The following is a 13,362-nucleotide window of genomic DNA, read 5'->3' as shown; positions in this document are numbered from 1 at the left end:
TATTGACGGTGAAACCTACTTTTACGCTAGGCATCTGTGCTTCCGATCCTGTACGGATTTTCGCAGCGTTGTTCGTCGGCGTCAGCGGGTGGACTGGCCGGCCGGCCTTGACTAACGAATGCGCGTTTTTCCGCCGGGAGTGCCTAGCGGTGGGTAATGGCGGGCGTACGTAGAAGGTCACTCGTTCTCAGGCGGATTCGTCGTGACCACTCGGGGTCACCAAACCCGGCATGTGCCACCGCCCTCTTCGCGGGCGGTCACGACCTTGTCGCGCTCTGCTCTGCTCTGCTCCACCCGCGGTCACAACGACTTTGGCGGGCGCATCCACCAACTCGCAGCGTGCGGGCACACGCTGGACACGCAGTCAGATAGAGTAATGTCGATTATATCAACTATATTTCGCGCCACATCGTGTGTCTTTGGCAAAGTAAGCACGTTGAGTCAAGTTGTCAACTGTGGGTAATGCAGCTTAGTACATCCTCCTGCATGGTGTGCTCGCCTCGCGCTCTCTCTCCCGCGTCTCTGCTCACTCGGCGCTACGGGCACTAGGACGCGATATTGAGAGCCAGCGCCGCCCATCTCAGCATCCCTCTTCTTCCTCATTACACCATCCCTCCGAGTCCAGCGTCCAGATACGACCTGCACCTCCCTTTCCTGTGACGGGATTCGCGTCGGATACGGAGCAAGCCGCCGACTCGAAAACGGTAAGTCGCAACCTTGATTCGCGTAGTTCATCCGTAGTGCTCACGAGTCCTCGTATTGTAGCCGCGTCCCGACTAAGGTGCGGGATTGCTTATGACTGACACGCTTACTCCTTGACCTGGCTGGAGCGTTGCTCGCCTCCGTCACGACCTGTGCAACGGTCATAGGCATGGACTAAGGTGAGTCGATGGAGTTCGCCGTCATGGTCTGAAAGTCAGTCACCGCAGGAACCTCAACTTCACGTCGAGCTCAACAGGACTACCTACGTTTGACAGACGTGCACAGGGCAGAGCGTACCCAACAAGCCCTGCGCAGCGCCGTCGGTGTTCCGACCAGTAGACGATGCCGCTGGCTACCAGAGCAGCCGGTCGTCGTATTGAATTCAGTGCGCGACGAAGCGGTTCCTTGTCTGGCAGCCGACGACCTCCGGGAGCGCGTCAGTGGACCGAGCGGGCGCCGTTGGTTTCGCGCCGCACTTCATCTCCGCGAGATGCGCGTCGGTCTGTACGGCTGCCCACTGGCAGGGCATCCCATTGCCGTCCTTGGAAATCGCGTGCGTGCAGAAGCGCAGCGGGTAGAGGGTCCTGGTGAGCTAGCCGTCAGGTACGTGACACCGTCTCGCATCATGCTGTATTGCTTACCTCGTCATTCCGTGGACATTTATAGTCCGTTCCATCCACCGGCGGCGCGCTGCGTGTCCATTTATCCCTGAACGTGGACAACACCCGCTGCGCACTCTCGAGCGAGTCCTGTCGCGAGTAACCCGCCTGCGTCGGTATGGCGAATCATCCGACCAGTGCGGAACGTCGAGATGTGAGCTTGTCGTGTATCTCGGTACAAGGACCCTCTGCTGATTTGGCCGTATCGCTGGTCTGCTTGCCCGCCTACTCGCTCTTCGGCCTGCGCGTGTATTCGTCAGTCTGCAGCTGGAGCCCGGGGACCGTGACGGAAGCATGAGCGAGCGCTGAGCGCTGAGCGCTGGAGAGTTGCCATATTGGGAACAAAGGAGGTGTTCAGAACGTTCCAAGCATCGTCCTCAATCGCTCATGGTCGCCCTCCTACTAGTAGGACTCCTAGCACTCGCCGCTCCTCTCCTCTCCTTCCAGGCGGCAGCGGTGTCCGTCGATGCGTCTCGCACGAGCATTGCTAATCTCAAGTCCTTGTCAATCCCGGAGGGCGCGTAGTGGTGTGAACACTCCCCGCCTTGACTTCAAAAGCTCCTCTGCTTGACGTCTCTGTCGACGTCGTCGTCCACCCGAGTTTTGACGCCACTCGGCACGGAGGCCGCCGCTGACACGTCTGGTGTCGTCTGGTTCACTGTCAAGTACGGGAACGCGGACTCCCGTTGGTACGGCAAACATGCTCAGGGCGCTGCTCGCTGCACCCGATTTATGTCATCTCTTTGAGTATCCCATTTTGCAACCGGATCCAAGGGTATGTTATATGTTCATAGCGACGAGTTTGCCCGTGCTCAATAGCCTCTAGGACTGTGGCTTTCTGTATATCACCATGCAGAACTCGCTTCAGGACTTCAATGGGTGCGCAGCTCACGCGCTTCGGACACGTCGTGCCCGGACCCTCTCGCTCGACGGTATCCTGAATGCATAAAGCTCCCTCTCGACCAACTTGCAGTGTTGTCCCTGCAGCTGGCCAATCCGAGCTACCCACGCGGTCTGCGACGGCGACCTCATCACCAGCCCTCTCGATCTCACCGCCACCTTCCCGTCGCAGTCCAAGACCGCCTCGTACTACGACGATGGTGTTGACGGCACGTTCGCTCTGTCAGTGGCAGCCGCCTGCTGAAGCACTCGACGTATGTCTCCTCGACGACGTCCGCCGACAGCACGCAGGATGCCCGCCCGACGTAGACGTTCGCGCGCAGCTGGGCGTCGAGCGGCGGTACCGCGTATGTGGGCATGTACACCGTCGGCGCGTCATACCCCAGTAACTCCGACGTCTCCAAGTGCACCGACTCGGGCTCTATCTGCCACCAGGACGACATCGAGATCATTGTACGTCCCCTTTCCTGGTGTGTACCGGTAGAGAGGTGATGCTGACGTCCACTTCCGCAGTTTGGAACCGCACCCAGCCCGTCGGACCAGCGCGCAGTCTGCGCTAATCGCCGAGATTCATACACTACTACCAGTTCCTCAGCACGGGCAACGCGACTTCAGGCTGGTACGCGACGTGGGACGCGACGGAAGGGCTGACAGTCAGCCCCTCGACATCTAGAGCGGTATCGCCTGCCTGAAACGATGCTGCAAGTAAACAAGACTTCGCTTTCTCATCGCAGAGTTCGGGGCTGACCGAGCGTGCGAGTGTGGTCCCGGCGTTCGACCGAGCGCAGCCCACAATTCGGTCGTACGAGCGTCTTGCACGAGTCCACCCTTTCCTCTCGTCCACCATTCCCCTCGCCGCAGCCGTCTCTGTGTCGAGACTTCACCCCGCGGAGATGAAGGCGGAGAGGCTGGAGCTGAAATGAGTGCCCCTTTCCTGCCTCCGCCAAGTACTCGTTGCTCACTGTCAACGACAATGGTACCCATCGCCGGCCATTATACGCCCGTTAGGCACCCCTTCTTCTAGTATCTCGTCGCCGCGCTTCCCGTCTACGAGCTCAGCCCCTCATCTGTCCCAGTGCCCAAGTATGAAAGACCCTCCGACTGGTAGACTGACAGTATCCTCCGCTCCTTCACCGCAATCGCCCGCCGCATGTACACCGCCAAGGAGACCTCGGCAGCGATCAAGACGCCCCAGAGCGGCAGTCCAGAGTCCAAAAAAACGCTGCAACGTCGGCGACAACCCTCCTATCAGCAGCACGAGGTCGTCGAGCTCCCGGGGCGATGGCGCCGAGGCCAACAGCTCCATCAGCCAGACGGTCGCCACCCTTCATCGGCATGCCCAGCAGCTCCGTGGGGAACAGCCCGAGCACGATGGACAACAACGGCCACCACCATCACCCCCATCGTGTTGATAAGGACGTCGAGATGTTCAATGCCGACGCGAACGCGGAGGCCGAGAGCGAGACTACGCCCCAGATGCAGCAGCCACGCGGGCGCAACGGCCTCCGACGCGTCGCCCTTGAGCATCTCGCTCAAGGAGGTCGGCAACCCGAGGGTCAAGCGGATCGCGCCGCAGTCTGCGCCGCCGGCGTCGACTGCGGAGAGCGCCCCCTTCAAGTCGACGCCTGTGCTGCCCGCCGCTACCTCGAAGACGCACAGCCAGACGTTGCCGGCAAGACAATCCCTAGCCTCACGGTATGTAACGCACTGCTTTCTTGCTGATTGCATGTCTAAAGCAGGCCACCCAGGTTGTGTATACGCCCGCTTCAGCGACTCGGAATCAGTGTCCGACAAAAGACTACACATTCCTATTCCCGAATCAGCCCTCGTAGCAAACGACCTGTGTATTCGATAGTCGCAAATAAGCATGCCATCTTGCAAGGGCAATAGACCGAATAAGTTCTGCACCTGTACTACGCACTGCGGCGGCGGCAAGCTTCGGGCTGTGCGAACATGGCGCCTACATGCACCCTACCGGGAACCGAACGAGACCTCTCAATACTAGGGTACACGGAGTTTGTCGCAGGGACTACGAAGGACGTTTCAGAACCTGGGAGTATACAGAGCAATCAACCCTTGGTTCGATCTCGGAACATGGACGATGAGGTCCGTTTCCAGCAAGAGAGAGTCTACGAAGACCTCGGCTTCCGCACGACGCTTGACCAACTGGAGCCCCAGGCCTTGGACGACGGAGTCACGATTCAGGCCCTGTCTGCGACGGACCAGGAAAATGTCGTGCACATTGCGACGCACAGTGCGATGGCCGCAGCGTCTGCGCAGCTCTAAATGTATCCCCCCTCGTCCTCCTCCTCATCCTCCCCCTCGTCCTCCTCGGACACGGGGCTCTCTGTTGCGTCCAGCGCCGGTGCACCATGAATCCGAAGAGCGACGATCAGCCCTGCGACCTCGCGGTAGGTGCTCAGTGTGCCCAGTTCGCCCCCGGCTGTCTGCTATGCAAGCCCCTGGTACATTCGGGCACTCGATCTTGAAGCGACCGCAATCGCCTACGCTCCCGGCCAGGTCGATCTCCCCTGTGGACATATATACAGTCCGCCGCCGGCTTATCCGACGTCTGCATATCCCCTCGTACTTCACAGGGCACCCTACCGCTCTCGTCTTACTCAAACTCAGACCCGTACTCAAACGGATACCTAATACCTTCGACCTACGCTGTGTATCCTTCCGCTTTATGGTTGACTGCATCCGCGGCGAGGGCCGGGCCATCTACAGGCTCTTGCGGCTGGTTAGACTGACCTTGCTGACTGCCGAGAAGCGCATAACGTGATCGCGCCCCGACTGTCTATGTGGCCTCTGCAGTTATGCAGGGACTTCTGCAGGTCCTACTGCCACCTCTATAGTGCCCCTCATTGCCACCATCGCCCGGAACATTGAATATCGGGGCGTATGCGCCGCCAACCTTAACCTCAGGCACACCGGTCACCGGCAAGCCACCGTACGCACGTCCTCCTCCTCCTACGAAGGCGACAATCCGTGACATCTGTAGACCGCGCTCGCGCTCAAGCCGTGCCATACGAGATCGACCTTCTCGCTCGTCACAAGCTCGCCACGCTACCGCGGTGACGCCTGAGCGCGAGCAGAAGTGCGAGTGGGCCTCGTCGAAGGCAGGCGCCACTACCGGCACCGAACACAAGGCCACCCCTTTAGTTCTCTACATCCATCTCGTTTGTCCCTCGATTATTTCGTCATTCGGTTCATCTCGACTCATGCATCCCTATGCATCCATTGTTGCACTCGAAGTGGCGTCGGGGTGCCACATTGCCGCTGCCACAGCTACGTACTTCTTTTGTATCCTTACTTTGTAGTCTTACTGACTGGGCTTACATCGTACCGTTCGGGCTCGGAGTGGCTCCAGTCCCAGAGTTGTATAAATACGGTGTGTTTCGAGAGCTGTAAGCCCAAGTCCCGGCCAAAGAGCTCCCACCCACCCACTGTTTCCGCCCAACACGACTCATGTGCACCGCCACACGCCACCATGTACTCTCGCTGCCGAGCCCGTATCCCTCACGCCTTCGCTACAGACCCAAAACCTCGTCTTTTAGGCGGTACATCCTTCGCGTTCATTCTGCACAGGTGCCACTGCATACACAGGCCGACGAACCCGCCGAAATCACATTCTTCACGCCTTCGCTACAGACCCAAAACCTCGTCTTATAGGCGGTTCATCCACCGCCTTCATCCTGCACACATGCCACTGCGTGCTCAGGCCGACGAACCTGCCATACCGGGCCCCGGTTGTACCCTCAGTGTGTCTAATTGCGAGTTGCCCGTGGGTACATGAACTGACAATTAATGTCACACCAGACACCCCTAGTCGCAGCTGGCGATACCGCTGAGCGCGAGCGATCGGCCGCATGGAAGTTCAATCACCGATGTTCCGGCGTCCTCAACCCCTATGCACCTGTTGCTGACTCACTGGCATCCGGCTTTCTTTTCCCTCGCTGGCGTCCAGCTTGCATTCCGAAGTTGTCGAAGACGCTATGCACGACTCGTTGACGATTCTAAGCCCGGGCAGAGGTCGATCGCATCCACGAGCCGACGACGATCGCATACACAACACGTGCATGCTCCCCGGCGCTGCCTGCAACACGAAGGACACACGCTTTACGAGCCCATGTTGGATGGTGACGTTGACGTTGCCAACATCACCATCACAACATGGGCTCGTAAAGCGTGCCGGCCCAGGGTCGACGATTCAAACTGACGACCTTACGGAGCAATCCCCCGGGCTGCTGTGCGAGTTTCTGAGATCGCCGTGAGCTGCTGCCCGTACGATGCCCATCTTCGGAACGTGCGTTCCGGAGATGGGCCACGCACATGCCGCAGCACATACGTGACATCGGCTCAGTTGTTGCGCCGCCGATACTTACATTGGCATGTTAGCTGGATAGCCGATCGCGGCGTACCGCAGCCTCCCGGCGTGGGGCCTCCGCCGACAAGTTCCCGCTACTCATCTACGTCGCGTCGTCCTCGTCTGTCGCGTCGCACCCATCCAAGTCACGCCACCTGCACATGTTAGCTGGATAGATCAAGCGAACGACGATCGCCGTCCGCGTACGCGGCGTATGGTATGCTCGCCGCCGGAAACAAGGACTTGCAAAGCCTGCCGGCGCGGGGTCACCGCCGACAATTCCCTGCTACCCATCTACGTAGTGTCGTACTCGTCTACGTCGCATCAGCCACCGGTCAAAGAGGTGCCCCCCTCGTGTGCAGTTTATGCCAGTTCAATCGGCGGACGTCGGAGGTGCATAGCTTCGTATGACGAAGAGTCTTCGATGTTTATGGTGAACGAATATCGCCGGTCTGCGCGCCCGATGCGCGCAGTCTCCCTGGGTAGTTGAACCACTCGACGCCAAATGGTTGCAATTTAGTCTAACATAGTGAGCATCTGATGACTACACAGTATGTCTGCTCGGGCTGGAGAATTATGTACATCATATCTACTGGGGCAATCTTAAGACGGTGAAACCTGCTTTTACGCTAGGCATCCGTGCTTCCGCTCCTGTGCGGATTTGGGCAGCGTTCGTCGGCGTCAGCGGGTGGACTGGCCGGCCGACCTTGATTAACGAATGCGCGTTTTGTCGCCGGGAGTGCCTAGCGGTGGGTAATGGCGGGCGTACGTAGAAGGTCTCTCGTTCTGCAGCTTGAGCCCGGGGACCGTGACGGAAGCGTGAGCGAGCGCTGAGCGTTGAGCGTTGGGGAGTTGCCATATTGGGAACAAAGGAGGCGTTCAGACGAAGCACGGCGCGCTACCGCGCGACAAACACCCATGAATGTGTCAGCTCACCGTCCCTTACCTTCTCCTCCTCCCCCGTCCCTCCCCCTTCATTCCTTGCCGTTGGACTCGTAGCTTTGGGTGCGGCCTTAGACTTCTCGCTTCAAAGGCCTACTGTTCGATGCATCCTCTTCATGAGCCCCCTTCGTCCTAGGCATCTCCACCCCTCGTCCTCAATCGCTCATCGTCGCCTTCCTAGCACTCGCCGCTCCTCTCCTCTCCTTCCAGGCGGCAGCGATTTCCGTCGATGCGTCTCGCACGAGCATTGCTGATCCCAAGTCCTTGTCAATCCCGGAGGGCGCGTTGTGAACACTCCCCACCTTGACTTCAAAAGCTCCTCTGCTCGACGTCTCTGTCGACGTCGTCGTCCACCCGAGTTTTGACGCCACTCGGCACGGTGAAGGGCGCCGCCGACACGTCTGGTGTCGTCTGGTTCACTGTCAAGTACGGTAACGCAGACCGTTGGCACGGCAAACATGATCAGGGCGCTGCTCGCTGCACCCCAATCTTTTTGAGTATGCCATCTTGCAATGGGATCCAAGGGTATGTTATCTGTTCATAGCGACGAGTTTGCCCGTGCTCAATGGCCTGTAGGACTGTGGCTTTCTGTATATCACCATGCAGAGCTCGCTTCAGGACTTCAATGGGTGCGCAGCTCACGCGCTTCGGACACGTCGTGCCCGGACCCCTCTCGCTCGACCGTATCCTAAACGCACAAGGCTCCCTCCCGAACAACGCTTGCGGTGTTGTCCCTGCAGCTGGCCAATCCGAGCCTATCCACCCAGTCTGCGACGGCGACTTCATCATCAGCCCTCTCGATCTCACTGCCGCTTTCCCGTCGCAGTCCAAGACCGCCTCGTACTACGACGATGGTGTTGACGGCACGTTCGCTCTGTCAGTGGCAGCCGCCTGCTGAAGCACTCGATGTATGTCCCCTCGACGACGTCCGCCGACAGCACGCAGGATGCCCGCCTCGACGTAGACGTTCACGCGCAGCTGGGCGTCGAGCGGCGGTACCGCGTATGTGGGCATGTACACCGTCGGCGCGTCGTACCCCAGTAACTCCGACGTCTCCAAGTGCACCGACTCGGGCTCTATCTGCCACCAGGATGACATCGAGATCATTGTACGTCCCCTTTCCTGGTGTGTACCGGTGGAGAGGTGATGCTGACGTCCACTTCCGCAGTTTGGAACCGCACCTACCGACCAGCGCGCAGTCTGCGCTCATCACCGAGATTCACGCGCTACTACAAGTCCCTCCCCACGGGCAAATTGACTTCAGGCTGGTACGCGACCCGGGACGCCACGGGAGGGCAGACAGTCAGCCCCTTGAGCTTGGCAGCTCTAGCACGTGCGCCGCCTGCGCCTGCGATCCGAGTAAGTGGGGTGACGCCGTCCCGTATGTTTATCAGATCCACGACATCTAGAGCGGTATCGCCTGCCTGCTGAAACGATGCTGCAGACTTCCCTCTATCATGGCAGAGCTCGGGACTGGCCGAGCGTGCGAGGGTGGTCCCGGTGCTTGACCGAGCGCAACCCACAAGTCGATCGTACGAGCGTCTGGCATGGGACCACCCTTTCTTCTCGTCCATTACTCCCCTCGCCGCAGCCGTCTCTCTGTCGAGATTTCACCTCGCGGAGATGAAGGCGGAGAGGCTGGAGCTGAAATGAGTGCCCCTTTCCCGCCTCCGCCAAGTACTCGTTGCTCACTGTCCACGACAATGGCACCCATCACTGACCATTATACGCCCGTTGGGCACCCCTTTTACCAGTATCTCGTCGCCCCACTCCCCGCCTACGAGCTCGGCCTCTCGTTTGTCCCAGTGCCCAAGTCCGAAAGCTCCTCAGACTGGGAGACCGACAGTGTCCTCCGCTCCTTCACCGCGATCGCCCGCCGCATGTACACGGCCGAGGAGACCATAGCAGCGATCAAGGCGTCCCGGAGCAGCAGTCCAGAGTCTAAGAAATGCTGCAACGTCGGCGACAACCCTCCTATCAGCAGCACAAGCTCGTCGAGCTCCCGGAGCGACGGCGCCGAGGCCAACGGCTCCATCGGCCAGACGGCCACGTCGACGCCGCCCTTCATCGGCACGCCCAGCAGCTCCGTGGAGAACAGCCCGAGCACGATGGACAACAACGGCCACCACCATCACCCCCATCGTGTTGATAAGGACGTCGAGATGTTCAATGCCGACGCGAACGCGGAGGCCGAGAGCGAGACTACGCCCCAGATGCAGCAGCCACGCGGGCGCAACGGCCTCCGACGCGTCGCCCTTGAGCATCTCGCTCAAGGAGGTCGGCAACCCGAGGGTCAAGCGGATCGCGCCGCAGTCTGCGCCGCCGACGTCGACTGCGGAGAGCGCACACAGCCCTCACTGCGGCAAGAACCTGTACACGAATTTTGACGTCAACGTGCCCCAGCTCAGCTCTTCGTTGGTCGTCCCGATCGGCCCGCTCGCTGCGGCCGCCGAGAACGGCATGAGCGCTGTCGAGGAGGCTGCTCAAGGCTCAGGTCCAGGACGTCGTGCGAGTCTGCAACGCTGCCCTAGCGGCGGCTTGTCGCAGAAGATTACGGTGCCCGTGCAGGGCGTGGACATGGTTCAGCTCAAGGAAGTTCAATGCAATGGTGAGTGCCACCGTTCTGCTAGCGTCTCGGATCCATTGCAATGCTTCGTGCATTCGCAGCCGAGGTAACCCATGTCAGTCAGGGAGTCGGAACCGAAGGCAAACTCGGTTCCTGCCTCATCAAATAGTGCTCGACGTCGAGGACACATGGGTCGACTCTGTGATGACACATTACGGTTACGCGACAGCGTAGGAACACCGTAGGTTATACCGCAATATTTTGATGGAATGCTGACACCATAAAGACAGGGTAGGTCGACCGGTCATACTCTGTGGCTACGCTGTGACATGAGTGTCACGTACGTCACATATTCTACACCGAAAGTATCAAGTTTGAACAATCGTAATACGCTGAAAGCTCGTCAAGATAGTTTCAGGATAGGTTCAGCGTTACGTGACACACATTACGGTAGTTTTATTATAAAATGATGATGATAGTATGTTGGCCAATTTCTCAGAGTACAATCAAAGAACCTGCAGAGTAATCGAACACTGATTATGTTGTCGATAAGTCAAAGTAATATCAGCGTTCTTCGACGTAATTTACGCTGGTATGGTTGTGACTAAGTTTAACGTAAACTCAGCATAATTCGACGCCACATATTCGGTCGTGCTTCCTGTGGTTGCATCTTTCTTGGATGGCCTCGATTCTCCACGCCCACCGTATGGTGGCGTACGGCCGCCGCCTCGCCTCCCCGAGTGTCCTTGGTAAGTGGAACCTACGGGCATAAATTGCATGAACAAAATCTCACATGCATGTGGAATAGGCTCGTACGCTCACCGGCTGGCGTATTTCACTGCGGCCATACCAGTGTCAGTGGTTCGTAGTACCATGATGCGCCTTCTATGTTAACGTTGGACTGTGGGGTGCGACACAGATCGTTTGGCCTGCCACGAACTCCGAAGGCATATCCATGCTCGTCTTCCACTCCCCCGATCCGCGTTTCGCAGCGGCTGTAAGGACACTCGCGCCGCTCGTGCGCAGGTCCGGAGTGTCAGTTCGGAACGAGGAGATTTTGTGACTTGATGGTCACTGCGACTCGGAGCGACTCGGCGCGAGAGCTGAGCTTGTGGATTACATCAGGCTCCGTTGTTCGGTTTCATCACACTGACAGGCCTTGACGATTACAGGTGCTTGCTTCGGACACACTAATCTGGGCAGAGAAGCTAACTTCAATTGCGGTCGTCGTCTAGGTGATGAATGAAATGCGAAGGTAGATTGGTATGAACCTTATTTGGACACTAGATAGATCGCTTGTAGTGTTCTCACCACATGCTTAGAGGGATTCGCGCAAACCGGGAACGGTAACAGCCTGAGAGCACGTCTTACTCATATTATCTTTTCTAGACAGGACAAAAATGTGCATTTGAAAGACATCATGGGCCTACTAGGCTCGAATGGGAATCGTGCATTGTCCACCTATTCACGACGCCTGCACTGGATATCTGCGTCCTGACTTAGCAACTCTGCGTACGTGCACGAGGAAGGCAAGCAGTTTTGCAGACTGGCCGATGCACCCTGGCTTACGTGCCTCTTCTAGTCATGCCAGCGTGCAGACTTGGCAGTGACAGGTATGCAAGTGGTGTCTTCGCACTTGGCCGCTCCTCGGTATCGTCCTGTGCTTGAGTCTCTGTCTCTGCGCGGATCCCCATCGTGGCCTTGCTCACGCCACACACCGAGTAATTAGTCAACATCATGCGTACGGCGTCGCGACACGGTCTTGCATCCAACTCGGGATGTCGCAACCTGACAGGCCGCGGTCTTCCTCAGGTTTCCTCCTGTTCGGCGACACCGACTACATGGGCTCGCGTACTTTGAACTTGAATGCATTCCTGAGGGACTTAAGCCTCGTCCCCAAGGACGGCCTTTGACTACTAAGAATCATCAGAATCGCTTTGGGCCAGATGGGGCTTCGATAGTTATCTTCCGATCAATTTCAGACGCGAGCCAAGTCGACGGTACTTGGATGGTTGAACGACTGGATGGTACGGACCTTGCAAGCCTGGTGCAGGCGCTGATATATATGTGATTGGCAGTGATTGTACCTAGTTCTGCCTTGCAGCGCAACACCACGATCTGTCAGAGTGCGCCGCTTCCCTGTTTCTGTATGGCTGAGGAAGGTGCACTGACTCCCCAGAGATAGCGTCGTGACCAATTTGTGGGAATGGAAGCGAACTATCTGAACACTGCCGAGGGCGCAGACATTCTTGCCCTTCCCGTTGGAGACTTACATATAGATACGCCTCTCGAGGAGTACGGCCTGAACTTCTGCTGGCCTGTCAAACCTCTGGAAGGTTCGGGCGTTCGACTGGAACCATTCATAGTACGTTAACTCTGTCGCCGCACGCTGCTGGAAGTACTCACTCCGAGTTACGACGCGCAGCCAAGCATCCACGCCAGGGCTCTGCACTCCTCAAAGATGACCCAGATCAGACATCGATATATCGCTACGAAAGTCGAGTCTTTCCAGCGACGCTGACGGACCTTCTCACTCGCGCGGAAGAGTCCTGGCGTCGGCGGTCCGACCAGTACGTGTTCGCGATCCTCGACCTGAGCCGTCCGTATGTCGAGGGCAGGCCATGTGGCGGTCGGATTGCAGGCATCATAGGCCTGCGCGCTACGTCCGCCCCAGACTTCGTCGGGGAGAGCGGGCACGTGGTTGTCCTCCCTCGCGCGCAGCGAACGTAAGCACCAAATACCGACCTTCCAACAGTGAACGACTAATGAGCCATTGGATAGACACGTCATGACGAACGCGCTGTGCCTTCTCCTCAAATACTGCTTCACACCTCGCACGCAAGGCGGTCTCGAGCTCCGCAGGATGGAGTGGATAGCCACTGCGGCCAACGACGCGTCCAGCGCGGTGCCTCGCCGCCTTGGTTATGCCTGCGATGGTATACGGCGATGGCGGGGCGTGGTAACAAATCCACGAAGCGCGACGCAAAGGAAGTGGTAGGCGAGTACGGTAGGTCGGACGCGGGGAAAGGGTGGGATTGGAGCTGCTGGGCGCTCACCTTCGAAACCTGGAGAGACGGTGCGAAGGTCCGCGTGGATGAGTTCCTGGCCAGAGAGATGACGCAGAACGCGGTTTGGGACCATTGAGGGTGATCTGCTTCAAACATGTATGGCAGTTGTCGGCGACTCGCGTGCAAAACTCCACATACATACATGCATGGTTGTCG

At 58.3% G+C, this 13,362-nt stretch overlaps 5 protein-coding genes across 5 annotated transcripts; all 5 read left to right on the top strand.

Annotated features, from left to right (window-relative positions):
* Window positions 1-2,211: 2,211 nt before the first annotated feature.
* On the top strand, window positions 2,212-2,953 carry B0H18DRAFT_952512 (uncharacterized protein; the record flags this gene model as incomplete). Its single annotated transcript, XM_048042112.1, has 4 exons — window positions 2,212-2,240; window positions 2,349-2,483; window positions 2,585-2,714; window positions 2,849-2,953. The coding sequence occupies 4 exons, from the start codon at window positions 2,212-2,214 to the stop codon at window positions 2,951-2,953; spliced, it is 399 nt and encodes a 132-aa protein (XP_047896881.1).
* A 220-nt stretch (window positions 2,954-3,173) lies between these two features.
* B0H18DRAFT_68287 (uncharacterized protein) lies at window positions 3,174-4,257 on the top strand. The gene is made up of 2 exons (XM_048039150.1): window positions 3,174-3,956; window positions 4,010-4,257. The coding sequence occupies exons 1-2, from the start codon at window positions 3,412-3,414 to the stop codon at window positions 4,149-4,151; spliced, it is 687 nt and encodes a 228-aa protein (XP_047896880.1). The 5' UTR covers window positions 3,174-3,411; the 3' UTR covers window positions 4,152-4,257.
* Window positions 4,258-7,949: 3,692 nt separating this feature from the next.
* Window positions 7,950-8,594, top strand: B0H18DRAFT_68258 (uncharacterized protein). The gene is made up of 2 exons (XM_048039148.1): window positions 7,950-8,097; window positions 8,149-8,594. The coding sequence occupies exons 1-2, from the start codon at window positions 8,072-8,074 to the stop codon at window positions 8,468-8,470; spliced, it is 348 nt and encodes a 115-aa protein (XP_047896879.1). The 5' UTR covers window positions 7,950-8,071; the 3' UTR covers window positions 8,471-8,594.
* A 199-nt stretch (window positions 8,595-8,793) lies between these two features.
* On the top strand, window positions 8,794-10,149 carry B0H18DRAFT_68264 (uncharacterized protein). The gene is made up of 2 exons (XM_048039149.1): window positions 8,794-8,953; window positions 9,017-10,149. The coding sequence occupies exon 2, from the start codon at window positions 9,120-9,122 to the stop codon at window positions 9,957-9,959; it is 840 nt and encodes a 279-aa protein (XP_047896878.1). The 5' UTR covers window positions 8,794-8,953; window positions 9,017-9,119; the 3' UTR covers window positions 9,960-10,149.
* Window positions 10,150-12,035: 1,886 nt separating this feature from the next.
* On the top strand, window positions 12,036-13,362 carry B0H18DRAFT_988270 (uncharacterized protein). Its single transcript, XM_048044896.1, has 3 exons — window positions 12,036-12,488; window positions 12,545-12,864; window positions 12,920-13,362. The coding sequence occupies exons 1-3, from the start codon at window positions 12,345-12,347 to the stop codon at window positions 13,134-13,136; spliced, it is 681 nt and encodes a 226-aa protein (XP_047896877.1). The 5' UTR covers window positions 12,036-12,344; the 3' UTR covers window positions 13,137-13,362.

Source organism: Fomitopsis serialis (genome assembly GCF_022376445.1).
Source record: "Fomitopsis serialis strain Sig1Antser10 chromosome Unknown B0H18scaffold_12, whole genome shotgun sequence".
In the NCBI taxonomy this organism is placed as follows: Eukaryota; Fungi; Basidiomycota; class Agaricomycetes; order Polyporales; family Fomitopsidaceae; genus Fomitopsis; species Fomitopsis serialis.
This window is presented reverse-complemented; position numbering and strand designations above follow the sequence as displayed.